This window comes from Poeciliopsis prolifica, unplaced genomic scaffold, assembly GCF_027474105.1.
Source record: "Poeciliopsis prolifica strain line A6 unplaced genomic scaffold, Auburn_PproV2 SCAFFOLD051, whole genome shotgun sequence".
Lineage (NCBI taxonomy): Eukaryota > Metazoa > Chordata > Actinopteri > Cyprinodontiformes > Poeciliidae > Poeciliopsis > Poeciliopsis prolifica.
The window spans coordinates 984,196-1,005,291 of record NW_026562426.1 but is presented as its reverse complement, the minus strand read 5'-3'; the positions used below and the strand labels follow the sequence as shown (position 1 = coordinate 1,005,291).

Sequence of the window (21,096 nt, the reverse complement as noted above, 5' to 3'; positions counted from 1 at the left end):
AGCTCCTACTAACCAAAGCTGAAACCCAACTTTAGAGTTCAATTTGATTAAAAGCATCTGTAACATAGAGCAATATATCTTAAATGCATTTTATATACTATTGGTGATTTTGATTGCATTTAACAAAGATGTGCTTGTTTCACAATTGGCTACACCATAAATATAACATAGTAAATCACTGTGAATGCTGTTGTTACCGACATGTGCAACTTTACTTGACTGGTTTAAAAGGTTGTGGTGTTCATGTCATGAATTTTGGACTGGGGAAATTGATGCAACATCTGTGAAACAATATAGACCTTTACTAATAAATATTTTTCTCAATGCAAGTCAATCCTAATGAAACTTTGGAGGTCTCATTTCATCAGGTTTCTACTGTACTCAGCTTTCTGTACGTACAGTATCCTCTCAGCTACATTAATAATAAAAGATCCACCAGGAACAACTTTGGTTAGCAAATATATTTTAATATATAATATTTATATTCATTTTAGCACAATGACAAAAATGGCATAATTTCAGTTCAGTCTCATAAATCATGACAAAAAAAAGAAAAGAAAAAGCCACATGATTATTTTTCCCCTCTTATCTAATACGATCACTGCAACATGATCCTGAAGTACTTCTCACCCCCAGCAGAGGGCACTCTAACAGAAAACTTGTAACAGCATCGAGCCGATGGCGTCTAACGCGGTTATGTAAGCGGAACGTGAACGAATAACTAACGCAGTATCGCTCCTCGTTAGCTTGGAAATTAAGCACACCTGTGTTAATAACGCTGGGAAAGAGCTGGGTCATTTTATTGTCTCAAACCAAGTCAGTTGTGTACGACGTTGAACAGCAGCACGTCTACGGGGCTACCTTTTATTTTTAGGAATGTTCAGTTCTAACTAACATGAGAGGACAAGACGGACTGCCGCTTACTACGTCATTTGAGGGCGACGCAATTCACGAAACGGGCAAGCAGGAAACGAGAGAAATAAGCAAACTGAATGAGATTATAGAGATTAAAAAAAAAAAAAACCTTGCTCAACCCAAAACATTTCTCATTTTCTCGAGTACAACAAAAATACACATAAGTGATGCTGTCACAGGGGTTCTGTCCGCACACAAAAACTCACATTTTTAAAAACAGTAAGGCTGCCGTCAAAGCCCTAAATCCCGCCACAGGAATGTTTCCAGCCTTACGTGAACCCTCCGAGCCCGACACAACGACGAGCTTAAAACGAAAAGCGCTAAACTACATCACTTCAAAGTAGCTTCTTCTTACTCTGTCGCAAAAACGCACGCCCTCGCGCCTCTCAGCTTCAGCCACAGACTGACCGGAAACCGAGACCGTTTCCCATGAACAACGGGACATTTGGTAAATGTCGGCCACGTGCGTCTACGTCCGTTCAGCCCAGCTGCCTGCAACGTGTGCAGGTAATACGATATTTAATAATACTGCTTTGAAAAGAAAAGAAAAAAAAAACAACACTAGTTTGTTACTGTGCAGCTTCAACCAGCACTTATTACAGTGACAGTCGGGTTAAGAAATAAATTATACATCTACAAAGATTGCATTGTGACATTTTCACTTCATAGTGCCAACTGTAAATATTTGCACAAATTGATGTCTTTTATGTTACAAATATTCACATGTTGCTCAGCTTACATCTTAAATATTTTTTCCCCACAACTCTAACTACTTACTCGACTCATTTCGGCTTACAGCTACCTCCTCTTCACCTCAAACACACACCCTTCGACTAGTCACTAACATCTATCTACCTTGAGCCATAAAGCAGCAAATGAAAAAAACACCCTGAACAGCACATTAAAAAGTTATGGTGTTAACAAATGAACTAGTAATTTGTAAGTAATAGAAAAGGGTAATAAAAGGACAACTTTGTTAGCATTTGTTATTTTTGTTGCTTAAATCCTTGATTTAAAAGATTTAGCTCACATACTCCACTCAACGATTTCATCAAGCTAGCTAGCTATTGTGCTTAAAATATGTTCCTAGCTAGATGTGTAGCATATTTAGTTTTGAGTTTACTTCAATTAAAATCAATTTTGCTCGTTTCCACCTTAATAGTTTTATCCTGTGACACCAATAGGAGTGATTTAGATAGCTTAGTTTCAACAGTTTGAGACTTCTTCCCCTTTTTTCGAACTAACATGCTAGCAACGACCAAAGTACTAACTTTAGCCAAAACCTTCATATTTTTGTCATGATTTGGAAACTGAATAAAAAAAAAATGTACAAGCAGTGACCACGACACATCTCATCAAAATACAACACATTTGAACATAAAGTTACACATTGGAAAATACAAATAAATGAATACTACGTATTTCTTTTTTTTTTTTGTTGTTTTTTTTACCTTTGAAAAACCATCACCCAAAGCTGAAACAGCAAATCATAAATGAAGATAGAAATTAATACAAGGTCAAAATGGTTTTTAACCAACCCTTTGACATGTTTCCAGTTAGTAAAACAAAATCAAGACATGTAAAAACAATATATAGGCATTAAATAAATTAATCAATTTAAAAACAAACATTGCGACATACATCCAAAATACATATTTACAACCAATTAAAATGTAAAGAAAAAAAAACTGTAATTTTTTGAGGGAAAATATTGGAATGGATTTTAGTCGACTGTTAGCATCACATGCTAAATACGTCCGAAGCATGTTTGCCTCACACATTGGTTCTAATTATGTATTCACCTTAAACACAATAGGCTTATACTTTTGCAGCATTTACCGAACTGATATGTAATTTGTACATGGAAATCCAAATTTGACATCATCTGTGGCTGATATGTTGATATTATGCGCCAATGGCTACACAGAAAATAAGCTAAGCTACGTCAAAAATGTGACTTGCGTTGTGTTAAAAGTCGGAGGGACTGCGCTGTTCATGGGAGCTGCCTTTTAGGATCTCCCATGAATAGCTTACTTGGTGAAAGTAATCTTCGGGAAAAACAACGACAACAAAAAAAAGCTCAGCATAGCCACATTTTGACGGAAACGCGGTTTTAAAACATGTTCAAACCAAAGCGGTCATCGGGATACCATGAGGCAGCAAGAGATTTGCAAAATCTATACAAAAACCCCCAAAACAAAACAGTTGTTTAGTCCACAGCTAATTGAAATTCTATTTGGGAGAGAAGAGAAAAGCAAAAAACAAAAAAAGAAATCACACATTGAAATTCACAAGCTGGTATTCAAAATCTACTTCAAATAAAAGAGGGTAAAATCATTGGCCCCTAACCTCTTTTAATGACATTATGTCAAATATTGGAAACGCATGCAAAGATAAATCTGTCTTTTGGTATGGTTTGTACAAATAGCCAAACTTGCTCAACAGAACTGGCAGTTCGACATTTAGCCAAGGCAGCGGCGTGCATTGTAACACTGGGAATTAGCGTTATGCAGAGGTCATTGCTACCCTGTGAGACGGATTCACTTTGTGTTCAAAAGCTCCAATTCAAAGAAGACCTAACACCAATTCACCGAGTGTTTGGTCAAGCAAGGGCAAGCCTGGAAACTGGGATAGAAAAAAAATCAATTTGACACCTCAATATGTTCAACATGCTATTTTTAACACATAGTCCACATTTGGGATGTTGCAAAGAAATATTTTTAGCCTTTTTGGTAATTGTTGTTATAACTTTTTCACAATACCAAGACAAATACGCCGACATGCATTTGTTACACAAAGGTATGATGTGGTTATTTGTGAATACGAGAAGAATGGCAACAAACACAGATACAAACTGGTGACAATTAACTTACCCCACGCCCCTCCAAAAAACGTTAAAATGATCTAAATTATGCATTGTCTTAGTCAACAGTCAAAGTGAAACGATACATTTTCTCAATTTAATGCCATGAGACCAAATTTTATACGTAATAATAGGCATAAATAGCAAAAATATATTACTAACAACTGATAGTTATTGAAATGTGAAGTATTGGAAAAATTAAATGGATGAAGGAATGCAGCAAAAGTAATATTCAGTGCCAAAACATAAAAAAGGTTTGTTTTTACCCCAGTTTCCAGCTATTGCCCCTTTCTCTTTCTAAAGGTGTGTATTGTCAAGTTTCTACGGCCAAAAGTCAAATCTACTTTGCAAAGAGATCATGCAAATTTAATACAAAGCAGGTCCTGCGAAGGACAAAGAAAAGATTTCATTCTGTAAAATTGTAGTTTGTGAAGGTTTTTTTTTCTTACAGACATTGATGCATAGGATACAAATCTGTCCAGCAATACAATACAAGTCAAGCTATATAAAGTAAAAACAAAAACAGATCACACAAACCGTGATCCAAACGAAACGTCTCGATCGTTGGCACTAGGGTTGAATTGGAGCATAGTGGCAAAGGAATACAAGCGAGTCAGTGCTCGGGTAAATAACTAGTCATTACAACTGAAAGATCTCGATACCTCAGTTTCAAATCCCACAGCTTTGAGGACGACAAACAAAATAGACCACACACATTCTGTACTCGCCAACACTGAAGTCCTTAGCAAATCTTTACAAAGAAAAAGAAAAGTCACACAGCTCTCTTTAAAATGGAGAGCTGCTTTGATTGACCTAACGCGTGTGCCGCCGACGCCCGTCGCTACTTTTCACACGCCTGAATGCTCACAGTTGTGGAGAAAAAAAAAAAAAAGAATAAAAATTCAGGGGGAGTAAACGCAAAAACTCTGCTAAGGCTTTGTCATGGGAGAAAAGATACACAGTGTTCAGAAGAGTGGTCATTAAAGTTTAGATTCAACAGTCTGCTAGCTTTTCTTTTCGTGTCGGTGCATGGCGGAAATGGCGTGGTCCGATAATGAGCCGCTGTGTGCATTATAGGGACCGTTGAAGTTTGAGTAAGGAATTTGAATGATCACGTAAAACTGATTTTATTTTTTATTTTTCCTCTCAGAAGCCTTGAGTAGTCTTTCAAAATACACTGGTCTATTGTTTTCTGAACGACAAATACGATAACAAAGATGCTTAAAACAGGCTACATAACGAGAAAACCAACATACAATGTCCAACTCTCCCAAAATGTACGTAGGGATGATGTAGCCCAACTTCTCTTTGCTTACAAAGAGATGTTAGATGGTTTGGGATTAGCTGAACTTTTTATTGAAACTAGCTACACTAACTGAACCTATATGTGGTTCTTGCTAGAGCTAGAGTTTGCCCCAAAGAGCATAAACTGTGGATCATTATATTACTTCTACTATATGTTCTTGGAATATATTATTTATTTACATCTCTAACCTGTCCCTAAAAAGAACATTCACTCTGACTGGTCCCAATAATGAAAAGTTCCCAACAAAAAGGGATCTTCCATTGCGAAGAAATAAATGTTACAGCTAAATATCTCCTGTAAATAACTCTTTGAAGTGACTACAAGCTAAAGGCAAATATCGGCAATTTTAAATATGTTTCACTAAAATATTCGACATGTTTCTTGCTCTTGAAGCATGACCTCGTTAATCATGTTAGGGTGATGGGAACGCTCAGAGCCTTGGGGGAACAGAGACTCTTCCATTGATAAAATTTGACATTAGCATTTAGCTTCAAGTAACTCGGTGAACCTAATGACGCAGTAAGGAACAACTAGATTTGTGGAGACATATTTTCCCGTGAGTCACCCTCTGATATTAGGAAACCGACGCTCCCTTGCAGCTCGCTTGAAGAAGTTAGCTTAGCTCAGCTTACTGTCTTGGAACAGGGAGGCAAAAACGACTCGATCTTTGTTCAAGTTTAGCACTAATGCTAACTTTTGGCTAATCGACAGATGTGAGTTTGGCATCTAGACTATTCCTCTTAACACAAACAGACTCGAATATTTATTAAGCTAGCTACAAGCTAACACAAGCACCTTCACAAAAAAAAACCCGACAATGTGTAAGATTTTGTTTTGTTTTTCAACCATTGAGCCTTACCTGGTGGTTATCTTCTGACAGTGTTTTCTATCATCTAAAGCACTTAGTTGTTTTAGTGCTCAAATATTAATATGGTCTTAAAAGTTTGGCTATGTTGTACAATCAAGTTAAATTTAGATAAATTTGCAAAGACAAAATATAAGTTGCAGTGACATAATCACTGCACTTATTCCCACAAATGTAATTTCATATTTTAAGTTCTGTAGGTTTTTTTTAAGAATTTCAGAATAAAATATAGCCTTGTAAGTTTTTTATTTTACTCAGACACAGGGTCTGTAATTTCTGCTTCATCATGGGTTAGCCTAGTTTTTGTTTCATGCTTAGCGACCTTCAAACGACATGGACACGCAACGTCACGAAACACTCATTCAGAACTGACCCACTCAGCATCCAGGACAGACTTCAGTGTTCTCCTCACACACATACTATGTTGGTCCATCTCCACATTTTATCTTGAAGTGTCTTTTTTTTTTTTTCTCTCTTTTTTTTTTCCGCAACTTCCCATCCCCCCTCAGCTGGGGAAGGGGCTGCGTCGCTACGATCTGATTGGTTGACGCTGTTGACAGCGTCTTGCGTGGTCCAGTGTCATTTGTGGTACCTAAGGAGGCAGGGGATGGTAGGGAGCGATGCATGTGTATGTGTGTGTATATGTCTGGAGGTGGTGTCGGGGAGACTGAGGTGGGTTAACAGGACTGATGGAAAATGTTTGGTTAGATGATCTGAGTGCCGGAAGTGGAACAAATCAAGGTGCCAAGATTGGGACTCCGGACATTGACCTCATGCCTTTTTAGGAGGAGGTGCCAACTTGATGATTTCATCTTCAGAGGGCTGGCGGATGATGTCTTTATTTTTCCAGATGTGAGTGTGTTGGAGAGAGGAGACAGAGAAAGAAAGTTGTCAATATAGACAATAAACAAGTCTTAAGTACATTGTTTGAGTACTTTTTCTGTCACTGTTCATGGAATAACACAAGAAAAGTGAGAAGTTTGCAATTTCACAATAAATGTTGAGAAAAGATTTCGCACTACACAGATTTTCTTCTGTCACCAGACGAAGTTCCTTTCCTTTCACATTTTTTAAATAACTCCATCTGCTTTCATTTATTTAGAACAGGGTTTTCACATAATAATGATCAGCATAGCTTGGAGGAAGTTTACTTTGGAAACTTATTAAACAAAAAACAAAAACCACAAAATAATTCTTGCGATTGCTTTGTTTAACCATGAGAGGGCAGACATCAGCCATGTTTGGAAGACTGCTGCTTCTCTCATCTCTCAGTTTGATAATACTCAACTTTGCTCTTTGCATCTTTGTCCTCCTGGATGGAGCTACAAGCATAGGACGCAAGGGTAACAGGTGCTTAAATAAATTAAATCTTTTGTAGGAAACCCATTATTTCAAATAAAAGCCAATTTGATATTTGGGACACAGCTGCAACAGCTAGCATTGGCCACTTTCAGCCTGCCTCTATATTTTATTATGCCAGACACCGTGGCGACTGATTTACTTTACACATAGACTTTAAATCTAATTTACAAGCCAGGATTTTTTTTTGCCACATCACCATTAGGTGTTGTGCATTTGAAACAGACTTATGCCAGAGATTCTCTGTCCCTTCTCTGTGTGTATTTCAGGAACAGAGATGCCCTTCAAGGTGCTTTGCTGGAATCAATTTGCGGATCCCGGACAGAAGGACAAAGGAGGAAAGAAGATGAGAAAAAGTAAAACTCAAAAACAGGACAGGTCTCAAGAAACCAGTCCCAGAAACGTCTAACTTGTTTCTCACATTGTTGAATCCATGCTTCCAGAATGTGCTTACCTTTGTATTTCTTGGCGGAGGGGATACGTGTGAGCTTGGTGTCGATCTCGTCGTCCTCGGAGATCTTGAGCACAGTGGTGCGGTACTCTATCACCCTGGTCAGCAGGTCTGGCCGCCGAGAGATCTCGAAGATGTGCTCGATGTAAGACAAGTTATCTGCATTAGGAAGGGTTTGGTTTAACAAAGTTGAAGTTAAATCACAGAAACAAGGCGTTCACTGTAAGAATTCTGGAATCTGAGCTTTTTCACCTTGGGCAAGCTTGTCGTTCTTCTCCAGGTAGCTGAACCACTCCTTGGAGGAGGTGATGTTGTTGCTCTGGTCTTCAGGGATGTCCTCCTTGCAGGCTGACTTGAGCTGCTCCAAGTCCTCGTTGGTTATGTTTTCAGACAGGTCGCTGAGCAAAGAGGTGTACTCCGCCATGATCTGCTCAAAGATAAAAGAAGAGAGTAAAAGAGAGATAGTTAGGGAGATTGAAACTTACGCCACAGCCCACCGATTTCCCAGATTCCACAGTGGAAAACAGTCTTTGCTAATAGCATACTATCAGGGTGGGCCCTGAAAAGAGCGCAAATGCTTTCTCTTATGTTGGCCTGAAAGGCAACTGAAAGAAAAAGATTGATCCAATGGACCAACCAGAGCAAAACAAAGGTTGGAACTTTAATTAAGAAAGACCCAAGAGGCAGATCAATTGTACTCAACAACAAAGGAAGGCTTCAGTGTTATAGGTGATTCTACAATCCCCTCTAGTTTCATTGCCAGAAAAAAAAACAATGAATTATTGATACCTTTTACTAGAAGTAAAATCCAAAACTTTAAAAAAAAAAACACATCAAGACAACTTTGACAGCAATATCAAGGTTGAGAATTCCTTCAATGCCCTCTAACCTCAACCAACAAGAGACAATAATGTTATTTTGTTTTCCTCACAACATCCCAAACTTTCGTGAAACCTTTGCTGTACACCATCTCGTTCCCATGGGCAAAGTGAATATCTGAAATTTAAAATATTGTCTGTAAGACAATATAAAGATGTAAACATTGTTATGTGAATACAGAGACAATGCGTCAGTATTTTTTGAATTCCACATAATTTAAAAAGGAATGTACCTGATATGCTTATTGGATACCCTTAATGAATGGACCATCAACAAGTGTTTGGAAATACCAATGCCAAGATAGCCTTCCTAAGTAACCAGCAAATTTAATCCCTTTATAGCTAGAAACTGGCGGAGGTATTTCATTCAAATTTTTCTATAGTTTAACAAATGCAATAAATTACATTACTGTTTTGTTCATCTTTGAAATAGTTGTTGCTTTTAGGTCATGAAGCCTTGACGTTTCAACTCGTGAGAAACTCTTGCTCAAGTCTTTGACTCTGCTGTCACACACCAACCTTTGCTAGGAACTGGCACACTGTCTGCACAAAAGAAAAGACACAAAAACAGCACGGCCCAGGGCTGCTTCAGCAACTCAGTCCTCCGGCCCCTGGTGGGCCTAATGAGGCAGCAGATTAGTTTTGTGGAAGTGCTTAAGGTCAGAGCAGAACAGCTGCTTTTGGGCTGGCATAACCATGATCTTAGATCAGAACCAATCCTCTTAATTTCCCATATGCCTCCTCGTTTAAACAAATTTTCCATGTCACTCATTACAAACGGCAGCCCCGACTCGACTCCAACCAATCCCCCATCTTCCTCGTCGTTCTTTGGCATCCATGCAGCTGGCGAGCAGCGGCAGTGATGCATCATGGGCAATGGCATTCAGTTCAGTCTGCTGCTGATCCACTTGGTCTCGTCACAAATAGAGAAAATGTACAGAAAACCCAGAAGACGCGTGACGAGTAGTATGACCTACATAAAAAGGAAGCTCCTTACTGCCGCCACTAGAGGGCCACCTGTGGCACTTTTTTTTATCTAACAAAACAGCTGCTAATTAACTGCTAAGCTAACCAGCAGACTCAGACATAGTGGCTAAAGCAACTGATTAGTTTGGTTGATCCGCGGTCCCAGCCTCAGGGTGAGAGCTCTGTGATGACGGTGCATTTTTCACTGTGAGCGTGTGTGTGTGTGTGTGTGTCTGTCCTTGCTTTGAATACTACATTCATCTGCTTGGGACAGGCTGGTGTCGTTCACCTTAGTACAACAGGGGGCTTGCATCTCTTTGTGTGTACAGACACACACTCTGCAATTGTTGCGTTCGATGACAGATTGTGTGTGTGTGAATCTGTGTTGGGTCCTCAGGCCTCTACTCTTGTCTCAGGTCGCCAAAAGCACTCCTTGCTTTTCACCACAATGGACAGCCACTGCTTTTTTGTACTTTTAACGAGTGTGTGGAGGGGGGTAAAAATGCGCATCGACGCATGAAGTGGCTGCACTTTGGGTTTTCGTCTACCTACTTACTTCACTATGCAGATACATCATGCTGCTCCAACTCTTTCTCTGCCTTGAATTAAACAGAATTATGTCATTTAATAAAAGACTTGCTCTTCTTTTTTCACCTTTTCCAATGTTAATCACAAATTTTACTTCCACATCAGTGTACATTTCAAAACTTTCTCTTTTTGCCAGCTGCTGGAGACATATCAAACAAATTTTGCAACGCTTCAAGAAAACTTTCATAGCTGGGGGCCTGGCACCAGGGTAATGAAAATCTTAGAGCGGCTCAGAAATAAATACAAAATCATCATCCTGGGATGATATATTGTGGTGAAATTGCAGCAGATGCTTCACAGGGGTCAGTGTCGTTAGAGGGGTCCGACTACAGTTCTCCATTGGTTGCCTTCTTTCAACGTGCAACCTCCCTCTTCTTCTGATCCCTACGCACCAGTATAAACCACTTGAATCAGCCATGCCTTAAACCAGGATGCCCTGCAGGAATGGACGGTGTGAGGTGAAGCAATCTAAATTTAAAGTTTCATGCTGAGCTTTGCAGTTATGAGAAAACTGCAGAGATGGGTATTCTTTCACTTCACACACACCGGTTGGGTGTTATTTCTTCCGTTAAAGTCAGACCCCCTAGAACTGTGGCACAAGATTCAAGGTCTGCTTCGGCATTGATGTTTTTAAAAGAGATTTTAAACAGTGAGGCATGTTGGTTTATTCCACTGTTTTTGCATAATGGTGAAACCACTCAATACAGATTTAATTCAGATTCATTTCTATGTTGGAAATTGATGCCCCCAGCACTCAAAGTCTGTTACTTTATGTTGAAATTTTGACACGATATGGTGTGGTAGTTATTGTGATGATGATAAAAGTGATAGTAGAAAGGTATTGACAACTTTGTTTTTTTAAATGTCAGTGTGTTTTTGCTGTAAACTCAATTTTGCCACAGCAAGCATTCTGTAATCGATTGGAAGTCTCTGTCATGCTGGTGCCTGACAACAGCTTGTAATAAAAAGGTTGTCTTCCTTACTTTGATAAATAGCAATCTCTTGCATGATGAAATCTTACACTAAGCAACAAAGCAAAGCATTCAAAAGTTGCTGTTAAAGATGAAAATGTGGATGGACTCATATGATGGAGTAAACTCAAAGCAAACGGAGAAAAACTTCCTCGCTCCCACTGATAAAGATCAGATTCTCTTGAAATTTCATTGCACATATGAAAACGTTAAAAATCAAGTAAATAAAAATAAAGTAAGAGGGTTAATGTACATTTTAAATGATTATTGTAGTCTTGCTGGAAGGAAAAGAGTCTGTGAAATCCCCTCCAGCTACACCCTCACCATCCTCCCCGGCCTCTCTGGGACGAGCCTGACACTGCTTCCATACATAGAGACCCACTGTGCTTGAAATTCTCCTGAACACAAACATGCTTTTGTCTGGCTGCTTGCTGCACTGTCTATGCTGCCTGCCTGCCTTGTGTGTGTGATAGAGCGGAGGACTGTCAGTGAAATTACAATTACAAAGTGAAAAAGCTGTGATAGCTGACTCATTTTCAGAAAGTTCCTTATAAGCTGTTCAGCAGGTATGGAGGTAGCGTATTGCCCTCAAAAAATCATTCAAATTCAGCTATTGTAATTCAGATGACTTGGAGTTAATATTTGTAAATGTCTTTAGTAACTTATGTTAGCAAACAGAGACAATTAGCCTTAATGAAACGGCCATCTTGTGTGCATTTCCTAGAGAATCTATATTCATACCAAGATCAGGTTGATACTGACAATCAGGGCCGGATTTAGACGGATGAGAGGACCTGGGCTAAAGCCAGTTTTGGTGCCCTACCCCCAAAAATGTAACATTTAAAATAAAAATGACAAAACATTAATAGGAAGGCCAACCCTCTTCCTAGAAAAGCACTTCATTGATTCGTTCCATTCAGCTGAAACAATAAAAACTGCTTTTTAGATTACGCATGCGTGGGGATAATGTTGAGGCCACCGTTTTCTTCGCTTCTACTTTTCAGTCACTAGGTAAGAATGGCTCATGTTTCAAAACATATTTTATCTTTTCATTTGATGAAAGTGCACTTATTGCCCCCCTTCTCTAAGAGCTCTAAAGCAGCTCTCTTCCACTCCACCTGCCTGAACCACCTTTAACGATCTGCTGCTTTCCTACATCAGGTCTTCACAAGCAAACATCTTATGTTGCTTGCCACTTTATGATCCCTTTGGTTTTCTTTGTGCTCACCTCTAATGGGCTTTGGGAATAGAAACTCAGAAGATAAATAAATATCTGTGTTTTTAATTAAACACACGAGGCAGAGTGTGAACACATAGTGTGACCTCACTCACTTGCTTCCATCCAGTCGGTTCCAAAGTCGATCTGATCGCCTTCCTGCCTGTAGTAACGTATACGAGACACTATACAGTTCAGACAACAACCATGAAAACTCCCTTTACTCTCCACACCAATGATGTTGCCATGGAGACCAGGGCTGGCTTTGCCTTCGGGCCTCGAGACTGTTACCTAGCGACAGGGCAAAGGATGCCCACCTCATTCACGATATCCCCATTATTTACTTCACCTCGCACCTTCTTCATTACTTGAAGAGTAAAAAGCTCCTGCACTAACACGACCAACGCCTTAAAAGGTGCGTGTCCTTCCGAGTTCAGGAAGTGTAACCTTTTTTTTTCAGATGAATGCATGTGCTTGGCTTAAAAAAGAAAAATAATCATTTGGAATTAAAACCAGAAAACTGTCAAAACAAAGACGCACAAGCGAGGACAAAGAGACATTTTAAAAGTGGCCATCATTGGACTGACACGATGTAACGATCATATGAGCCCACACAGATACACACACACACACACGCGCACACACACACACACACACACACACACACACACACACTGTTCTTCAAACACTCCGGCCAACTGCGCTGGACTTTCAGCACGGAGACCAGCCTTTAGATTTTTACCATAGCAACCAAACCACCGGGAAAGCAGCTCGAAAAATCTCTGACAGCGATCAGGGAAAGAGACACAGCCTCGTCTTTACTGTTCTCCAAACAAAACAACCGAACAGAGCGTCTGGGTTCCCTTCGCCAGCTCTCCGGATCTATTGATCTCCATTCTCTTTCTTCTTCGTTCCCATACTGTGTTTTTGTCTGCTTAAGCTGTCGTGTCCCTCGCTCATCTTTCTCAGGCTCCTTAGTTATTCAGCTGCTGGAATTTACTTTCCAGGAAAATGTGGACTTTAAAAAAAAGTAGCAAATTATTTGTATTCATCAGAAAGCTCAAGCCTCAACTTTACTTTATAGTATTGCTGCATTATATCTTAAAATTTGTCGTAGCTGCAAGCAGCTACAAAATCAGTATTGCATTGTACTAGTCTGACTATCGTTTATTATAGATGTAAATATGTAAGCCTCCCAAGCTTAATTTTATAGTCTCGTTTCACAGAAAAATCTGTTAATACTGAACCACCAATAAACTTCACAGCATGCGTTTCAGTAGATCAATATTTCAGTACTAAAGCCCTCTTTTCATCAGTCTAATGCCGTATTCTGATTTCCACAGAAGCTCAATTTGGACTTTCATGAAACCATTTCCCTAAGAATAGTTAATTTTGGTGACATTTTTCTTCTTTAAACTTTCCTATTTTAAACCAAAGTTCAACACTTTATTTTGTACCAGAGTCATTAAAATGGAGGCAAACCCTAATGCGACTTTTCGGCCACAAAGCCCTCAATCAGGCATTTCTTGACATCGATTCCCTTTTCGACCATCATCTCAAGCGCCCTGCCAAATGTGAGTGGTGCTGGGAAGCTATTCTTTGTGCTGAGGTCTTCACAGAACTGCTCTAAATCGATGCTTCCAGAGAGACGACCTGGTGGTCTCTCGGCTTTCAGGGCAGCAAAGGGAATGTCGTCATTTCTCCTGAAGGCATCGCACAGGAGGAGGTGAATGACCCTAACTCCCAAAAGAGCTGGCACAGCATTCAGAGCCTGGCACACAGGAAATATGCGCTCCAGCCTCTTTGTTTGGAGGACATTTCTCGTCCAATTGTGCAGGGGGGGCGGGACCTCACCGGCACTTCCAGCTGTGTGTGGAGCCAACCCGATAAAGAGTCGGGTGTGGGTAAGGCTTTTGAGGTTAACGGTGTTTGTCCCCAGGCTCACACTTAGCTGGAAGTCCGATGGGGAAAGAGGATGTCCATAAAAGAGCTCCTCCAGTGCCAGTTCGAGTTGAAATGACCTCCAACTGGGGTCATATCTGGCCACTCCCGTGTTGTTTTCCAGGATGCTGTGCAGCTCCTTCACAAAGTGGCACAGCACCTTTTGGAGAGTTGACATTATCCCATTATCCACACCTGTGTCCTTAAAAGGGACCATCAGGACGTTCTCCGTGAACAACATGTGGAGGACATTTATGCAAAAGGACTCCACCGGATCAATCTCCCCTGGTATGTCCCCACTCTCGAATCTCCTGACGTGCTCAATGCGAAGTCCCAGCTGCATGTTTATTTTGTTTGTCAGGTCCTCCATGTGCTCAACGTACTGCCATGCCCTTGACATGAGTGCCCGCTGGAATTATGGGTGTGACAGACGGCAGGTCACCAGCGCACCACTGACTGGGTGTCTGTACAGCATTTGTATGTGCACATGAGGAGAGTCAACATAGAGCTGGACAAAGTTGAGCTTGCCCTCAGCACTGAAAAGATCAAGCAGTGTTGGCCGTAGGCTCATCTCCAGGTGGTCGAGATTGCTCTGATAATTGGTGGCCTCGTGGATCCCCAAGATGGAGTAGAGCGATCCAATTCCTGCAGACCAAACCTGGAGAACAGGAGGTGGGTGTCTCGATCAGCTGATTTGATGTTACAAGCCGTGTGGACAGAGAGACTTGCAACGCCGTGGGGAGAGACGATGTCAGTCACATCGAGAGTGTCTTCGTCCTTCTGCCCAAACGCTGTCAGGTAGAGAGCGGGCTTCAGAAGGTGGCTCTCTCCAATGTTCTGCATGGCCTTGTCCAGAACGGTAAGTATATAAAATATGTCCCTCTTTAAAACGTGATATTTGCTGGTGTTTGTGCAAATTTGTTTTAGAAGACAGATTTGCCCTGGAACAATCCCAAAGAAGAGACTCCTTTCTCTCTCCTACCTTGTTGTGTTCTCCCTTCACATTTTCCTCAACACAGAGCAGTTAGTTTCCATCATGCTCATTAAATCTATCCTGGCCTTTGAGCACCTCACATTGTCTCTTTTCCCTTTCTGTTCACTTCTCTGTTTTTATTTTGATGAGCCGAGAGGCAGCGAGTGGGAGTCCCACCCACTCTCCATCTTCACAACACCCATGAACTGCGTCGAACGAGTCCTCTAAGTACGGTGGTGGCTCTCCTGAAACGGCCCGGCTTTTTATTCTAGCCGTTACATAATAACTTGACGTAATTGTGTTTATCAATTCAGGCCTTGCCACTTAAAAACCTTTGTTTGAGTCATCTTACCCCTTGTCGAAACACGTCTCTTTCTGTCAAATCTGTCATTTGGATGACAAAAAAGCGAAGCGAGTTTCTCAGAGTTCATAGTAGGAGAACCAGGAGCTCACAGCGGCAGAAGGAACCAAATATCCACTGCAAAAAATCTCTCTCCATATCCATCTCTTATCCAAATAAAACACATTTCTGAAAACAACCGTTTTTAAATGAGGCCACATGCCTTGCTTTTCTTTCTTCCTGATCATAAAACCCGCTGCGAGGAACAATTACAAGCAAAAGGAGCATTACTGCACTGACTTACTTGCAGTCATTTGTGCTTAAAGTTAAAATTGATGTGCAAATTGATTCTGCCTACTTATTTTGCTGTTCACTGCAGCCTAATGCAGCAGAACTTCATCTGCTCATGTGACGACACGCATTCACATGCGACACTTGCTGTTGCCACATGACTACTGTACAGGCTTTTCCATAAAGATCCCACGCTGCCATCCAGCCACACGCCAACATTTACTAAGAACAGCCTTTCTTGACACTAGAACGCCATCAGATGTTATTTTTATGTGCAGCAGCTTGTCAGTGCTGCTCCGCCAGACCCCATTAAGTTTTGGGCAGTTGGCCATAATTTTCCTTGCCGACCAGTCAATGTTTCCAAACTCTTGTAATGGATAAGATGCGTTTCTTGTCATTTTGTTCATAATAAAAACAGACACTGAAATAAAATTGTGCTGAGTTTGGAAATTGAAATTTCACTCGTTTGGTTTAAAAATTCTGGTTCGAAATTTGATCTCAATACCTGACATTCAACTAAGATCTCACTGGTGATTTTACAGATATCTGTAGCTGACACCATTTCAAAGTCATTCGATCGTGATGCAGAGTCTCCTCTAAAGTCATGGGACTGTCAATAGCAACATCATCTTCATTCAGAGGCTTTTTAAGATATGCTGCAACACTGACTGCAACAGGAGATCCTTCCTGCCTAAAGCCGTCGTTTTCTACAACTCTGAAGAAACGTGGGTGACATTAATTGCAGCAATATTTAATTTCTTTTTGGGGTTTATAAAATTTTTGAATTATTCAGAATCCTTTGACATTACAGTTGTACCATAATAACAAGGAACATTTGTTTTAGCTCATATGCCAAACATTGAACAAGGTAACAATGTGAAGTTCCTCCCCCAAAAAACCCACCATTAATATAATAATCCCTCAAACGAAAAGAAGCACGATAAAGTGTGGACTTGCTGTTCATTGGTTCAAGGAGATAAAGTGTCCTTACTGAAACCAACCTGAACTCACTCTGATGTCAGCAATATCTCTCTCATGAGAAACAAAGAGTCAGATAAAGATAACTGGTGTCATATTTCTTCCTGGCACTTTATACTAAATGCTCTGACGGGATGCAAAAGAATGCAGAGATTTCAGAGTCACTGTCAATAAAGTAAGGGGAAACTTCCTGACCCCTCTGCCGCCGTGTTGTCCATTTAACAACCATGTACGCCATGTGCTCACCGCCTGCTTTCGCGCCACACAGCAGTACAAGTAATGTCTCATCGCGTAATAAAAGCCCCACGCTGCACGGCTTCCACCAGCTACGTGTGAGCAACTGAATAACCCGACTGACCAAGCTGGTGTCCATACATCGATCTGTTTCTGACGCTGGACCAACCCCGCCTGCCTCTCTGTGCCTCTTCTGTAAAATATCAAACAAACCCGTACCTCCTGCAGGCAGGAGAGTTAAAGTGGAGGAAGTGCAGTCCCAGTCTCTGTGGGGCCTGACTAGCCTTTGCTGCGCATTGTTGTGGAACAGCTTTGTCCAAAAGTGGCGTCCCTCTGAGCTACAGAAGGACAGCACGTCGTCCGTGAGCAGCGCTCCATCCGTTCTTGCTTTAGCAGAAGAGAGAAGGCCTCGTTTTGACTCTCCTTCTGGGTTTGTTTTGGTTCCTGTTTCAGTCTTGAGAGGTCCTGCAGTTCTTTTGAAACTTTTGTCTCAACCTAAAACTAGAGCTAAGTAAACCAAGAGTGATGGCAAAACAGATCAGAGAAATGACAAGGTCATCAGCAGAGACAATGTATCTTACAGGACAACTTTAAAGCACAATAAAGTAAGTATGTCAGCTTCAGTTATGAGAATGCTAAATAACTAAAAATGACTTAAGAGATACATGACTTCTTAATTCCCATATGTCAAGTTTAGATCTGGTGGCCAAATCTGGCTCACCGTAACTTTTTATGTGGCCCTTTAGACTCCAGATTACATCAGTAAGTTCCTCCGTGTTTTTACAAATCACACATTTCACATTTTTCTCAAAATGAGTCAAAAACATCGGATTTAATCAATTGCTGCCTCAGCCATACTTTATGTCAAGTTATAGTTCATGACCGATACAGGGAGGAGGAATAAGAAGTCACGTTTATAGACGTACATTAGCACAAATATCATAAAAATTCCTTACAAATATTCCTAAATTAGTACTAATTAATCAATTGGACATTACAAAAAAAACCCACAAAGACAATAGCAAAATCCTGAAGTATTTATTGATATTTATTTATTAATATTTTAACAGTCTGAAGGGTTTTCTCGTTACATTTTGGCACAACCGGCCCTTTAAGAATGTTCAGACTTTCGCTATGATCCAAAATGAAACTGAGTTTGATGCCCCGGTCTTAATTTAACACCTCTGTCTCTTTAAAAGCTAGGGCTGCACTGATTTTATTTACTGGCCAGCTGATTTATGAGTGTGGGAACTCTGTGATTGTTTGATCCTTACATGGGAAGCTGATCTTATCCCCCAACAGATAATCGGGAGATTAAAGGATTTTTCAAACATCAATGAAAGAATCAAGGCAACAATATTAAAGCTTAAAAACACCAATACTGCCCCTTTAACTGCTTCTAATGTTTCACCACATCTTCAATTTAAAATTTCTGTCCTACCTGTAATTCACTGGAGAAACGTTTTGTTTTTTCATTCAGGCAATATTTAAGCACTTGTTTTTTGATAAGAGCAGGGATCTCTTTTCTGTGAAACTTGACTAATGCGGATGACATTTCTGCTGCCCGTTTATTCAAGATGTCATGTTCTGGGGGCTCAGCAGAGCGCTGCCATCTGGTACAGCAGTTTACGCACAAATTAAAACATTCCACTGTCACTGGAAGGTCAAATACAAAGCCCAGAGATTACGGCCGGGCCGTATTCTCAGCAGCTGCCATTTTCATCACGAACGTGACAATTTCCTCCCACAAAGCGCCCTGCGCAGACAGAATCGGAGTGTCACCGTGGGATCATGTTACCAGGATGAGACATTTGAATTGATTTCTGACCACTAGTCGTGTTTTTATGTCTCTCTTTCTCTTTGCGACAATGCCGCAGATCAGAACATCTGATAAAACGCCACCGCATCTGTTTTTCCTCTTATCCAAATACTTGTGCTGGCTTGTTTTTTGTTCGCCACATCCTCTCGGTGTGCGTCTTCCTCAAATGTCCTGATTGTTTTTGCATATTCCCTGCACTTCAGCAGAGGATTATATCTCTTAAAGTAGAGATATTGAGCGCTGGATTACATCACGAGAGGGTGAGGAGTGGGGAGTGGGTGGGGGTAAATGAAAAAAAAAAAAAAAGGAGAAAGAAAAAGTCCTTAAAAGAGGGCCTCGTGTCCAATGAGGCAGTAAGGGCTGCCAGCACTTATCAGTTCAAAAGCCCAGAGCGAGAGTGCAGGAGAAAGGCAAGGAGAAAAACAGAGGGAAGGAGGAAGCGCTAATCTGACGAGAAGCAGTGAAGCACCGGAGAATATAGGCCACTGGCCCATTTTCCGCTGAAGAGAAAAGAAGATTTGCCATGTTTATAAATAGAGCATTTGATTCAGACTTTTTTTGGGTTGTTATTTTTTTTCCCATATCATCCACCAACTTGAAAATGTTTCACTCGTCTCCTTTATTGGGCCCAACGCTGTCGTCTTGGAGCTTCACGTCACCAATTGGTAAAAGAAAAGTCACGACGCAAACGTCTTGTTTTGCTCCTTTATTGAAGGAAAACTCTGAAGTTTGAGGCATAAATAGAACGCTTGAGCAAAAGAAGCCAAGAGGCCTTTAAACGAAACGAGGATTAAAACCTTGCGAACAGCAGGAGACAAACGAGACAAAACCGTGAAACTCTTGTGTGCAACTCAGAAAAGTAGGATTTCTGGGTCAAGACCAAGCAATCCAACAGCTCTATCACAAGGAGGCCTTTCACAATTATATAATGTTATGTATAAATAATGGCAATTATGTGAGCTTTATGCAATTTTTGTGATCAATATTTCATGTACAAATGTAAGATTCAAGTAAAAATATTTGTGTGTATCTTAAACTGCTTTTATTTCAAGCAGGAAAGCAACAGGTTGTTCACTTGCTGCTACATCTAACTATCCAGCTATATAGATATACACTAAAACATTTCTTTCTGGTTTTGATTTTGCTGAACAGACACCAATAGAAACACCCTGTAGACATAGTAATAGGTTTTTAGAGCTCACTGCTCAGAATATTAAAATGTTTCTGCCGTTCTGCTCTTTTTGGATCAGTGAAGGATTGGGTAAATGTGCATTTGGATGCTCAACTGATGCCAGCTGTAGCTTTGAAACAGTGTTACCGTATTTAATGGGATGGGTGGACCTACTTTTGTTTTTTGCAAACGGAAACATCTTCAAAACCAAATTTGTCTTCTTTGTACAGTAAAACTACAGAGCTCGTCTGGAGACACACACAAAAAAGAACTTGTGGCCGTGACTGAATAATTTATGGGAACAAGATATTTAGTTGTGGGTGCAAGATAGTAGGTCATGGCGAAGAGTTATTAAGTTATAGCCACAATATTAAGCCAACTTTTATAATCATTATCAAACCATTTTTCCTTCTTTGGTATTTACAAATTAGCATTAGCCAGATATTTAGCTAGCCTAAATAATTTGCCAACAGTGAGTACGCAGAATGTCATTTACTGAAATATATGTTTGTTTGTTTTTTTCATTCCTTAACAGGACATTTAGACAGGTGTCCGTAAATTTAGTTCACATAAAAAATATGATTTTTTTGGGGGGAGTTTTGATATATTGATCAATATCTTCAAAAGATTTCAAATAATATTGCTTCAACAAGAGAAATGTGTAGCTATGCAAACAAAAATCATTCCAACGTCATGAGCAACATTTTATGTGTGATCAAAAACGACCATAAAACAAAGCTGAAATGACCATTCCTTTCTTTCTTTCGAGTGGGAAACATCAGGAGTAATATGTAGACCAATGATTAACTGTGTTGGTCAATTACAGCCTCACACAACCCCAAATTCAGCCACAATGAAACTTGACGAGTAGCTGAATGTGATGCTGATTAAAGATTACTGAAGAGGGCTTAAGGACGAAGTTCAGGCAGTGGTCGTAAATCATCTCTTTCAAGAGAAAATGAGACTCATTT

The 21,096-nt window shown here is 40.3% G+C and overlaps 1 protein-coding gene across 1 annotated transcript in view; it reads right to left on the bottom strand.

Annotated features, from left to right (window-relative positions):
- Positions 1 to 446: 446 nt before the first annotated feature.
- Positions 447 to 21,096, bottom strand: part of LOC129378189 (astrocytic phosphoprotein PEA-15) — a 40,833-nt gene continuing 20,183 nt past the window's right edge. Inside the window, exons 2-4 of the mRNA XM_055058481.1 lie at positions 8,012 to 8,186; positions 7,763 to 7,918; positions 447 to 6,785 (exon numbers count right to left, since the gene is read on the bottom strand). Coding sequence (XP_054914456.1) covers positions 6,721 to 6,785; positions 7,763 to 7,918; positions 8,012 to 8,183 — 393 coding nt within the window. The 5' untranslated portion in view covers positions 8,184 to 8,186 and the 3' untranslated portion in view covers positions 447 to 6,720. The remainder of the gene's footprint in view (positions 6,786 to 7,762; positions 7,919 to 8,011; positions 8,187 to 21,096) is intronic.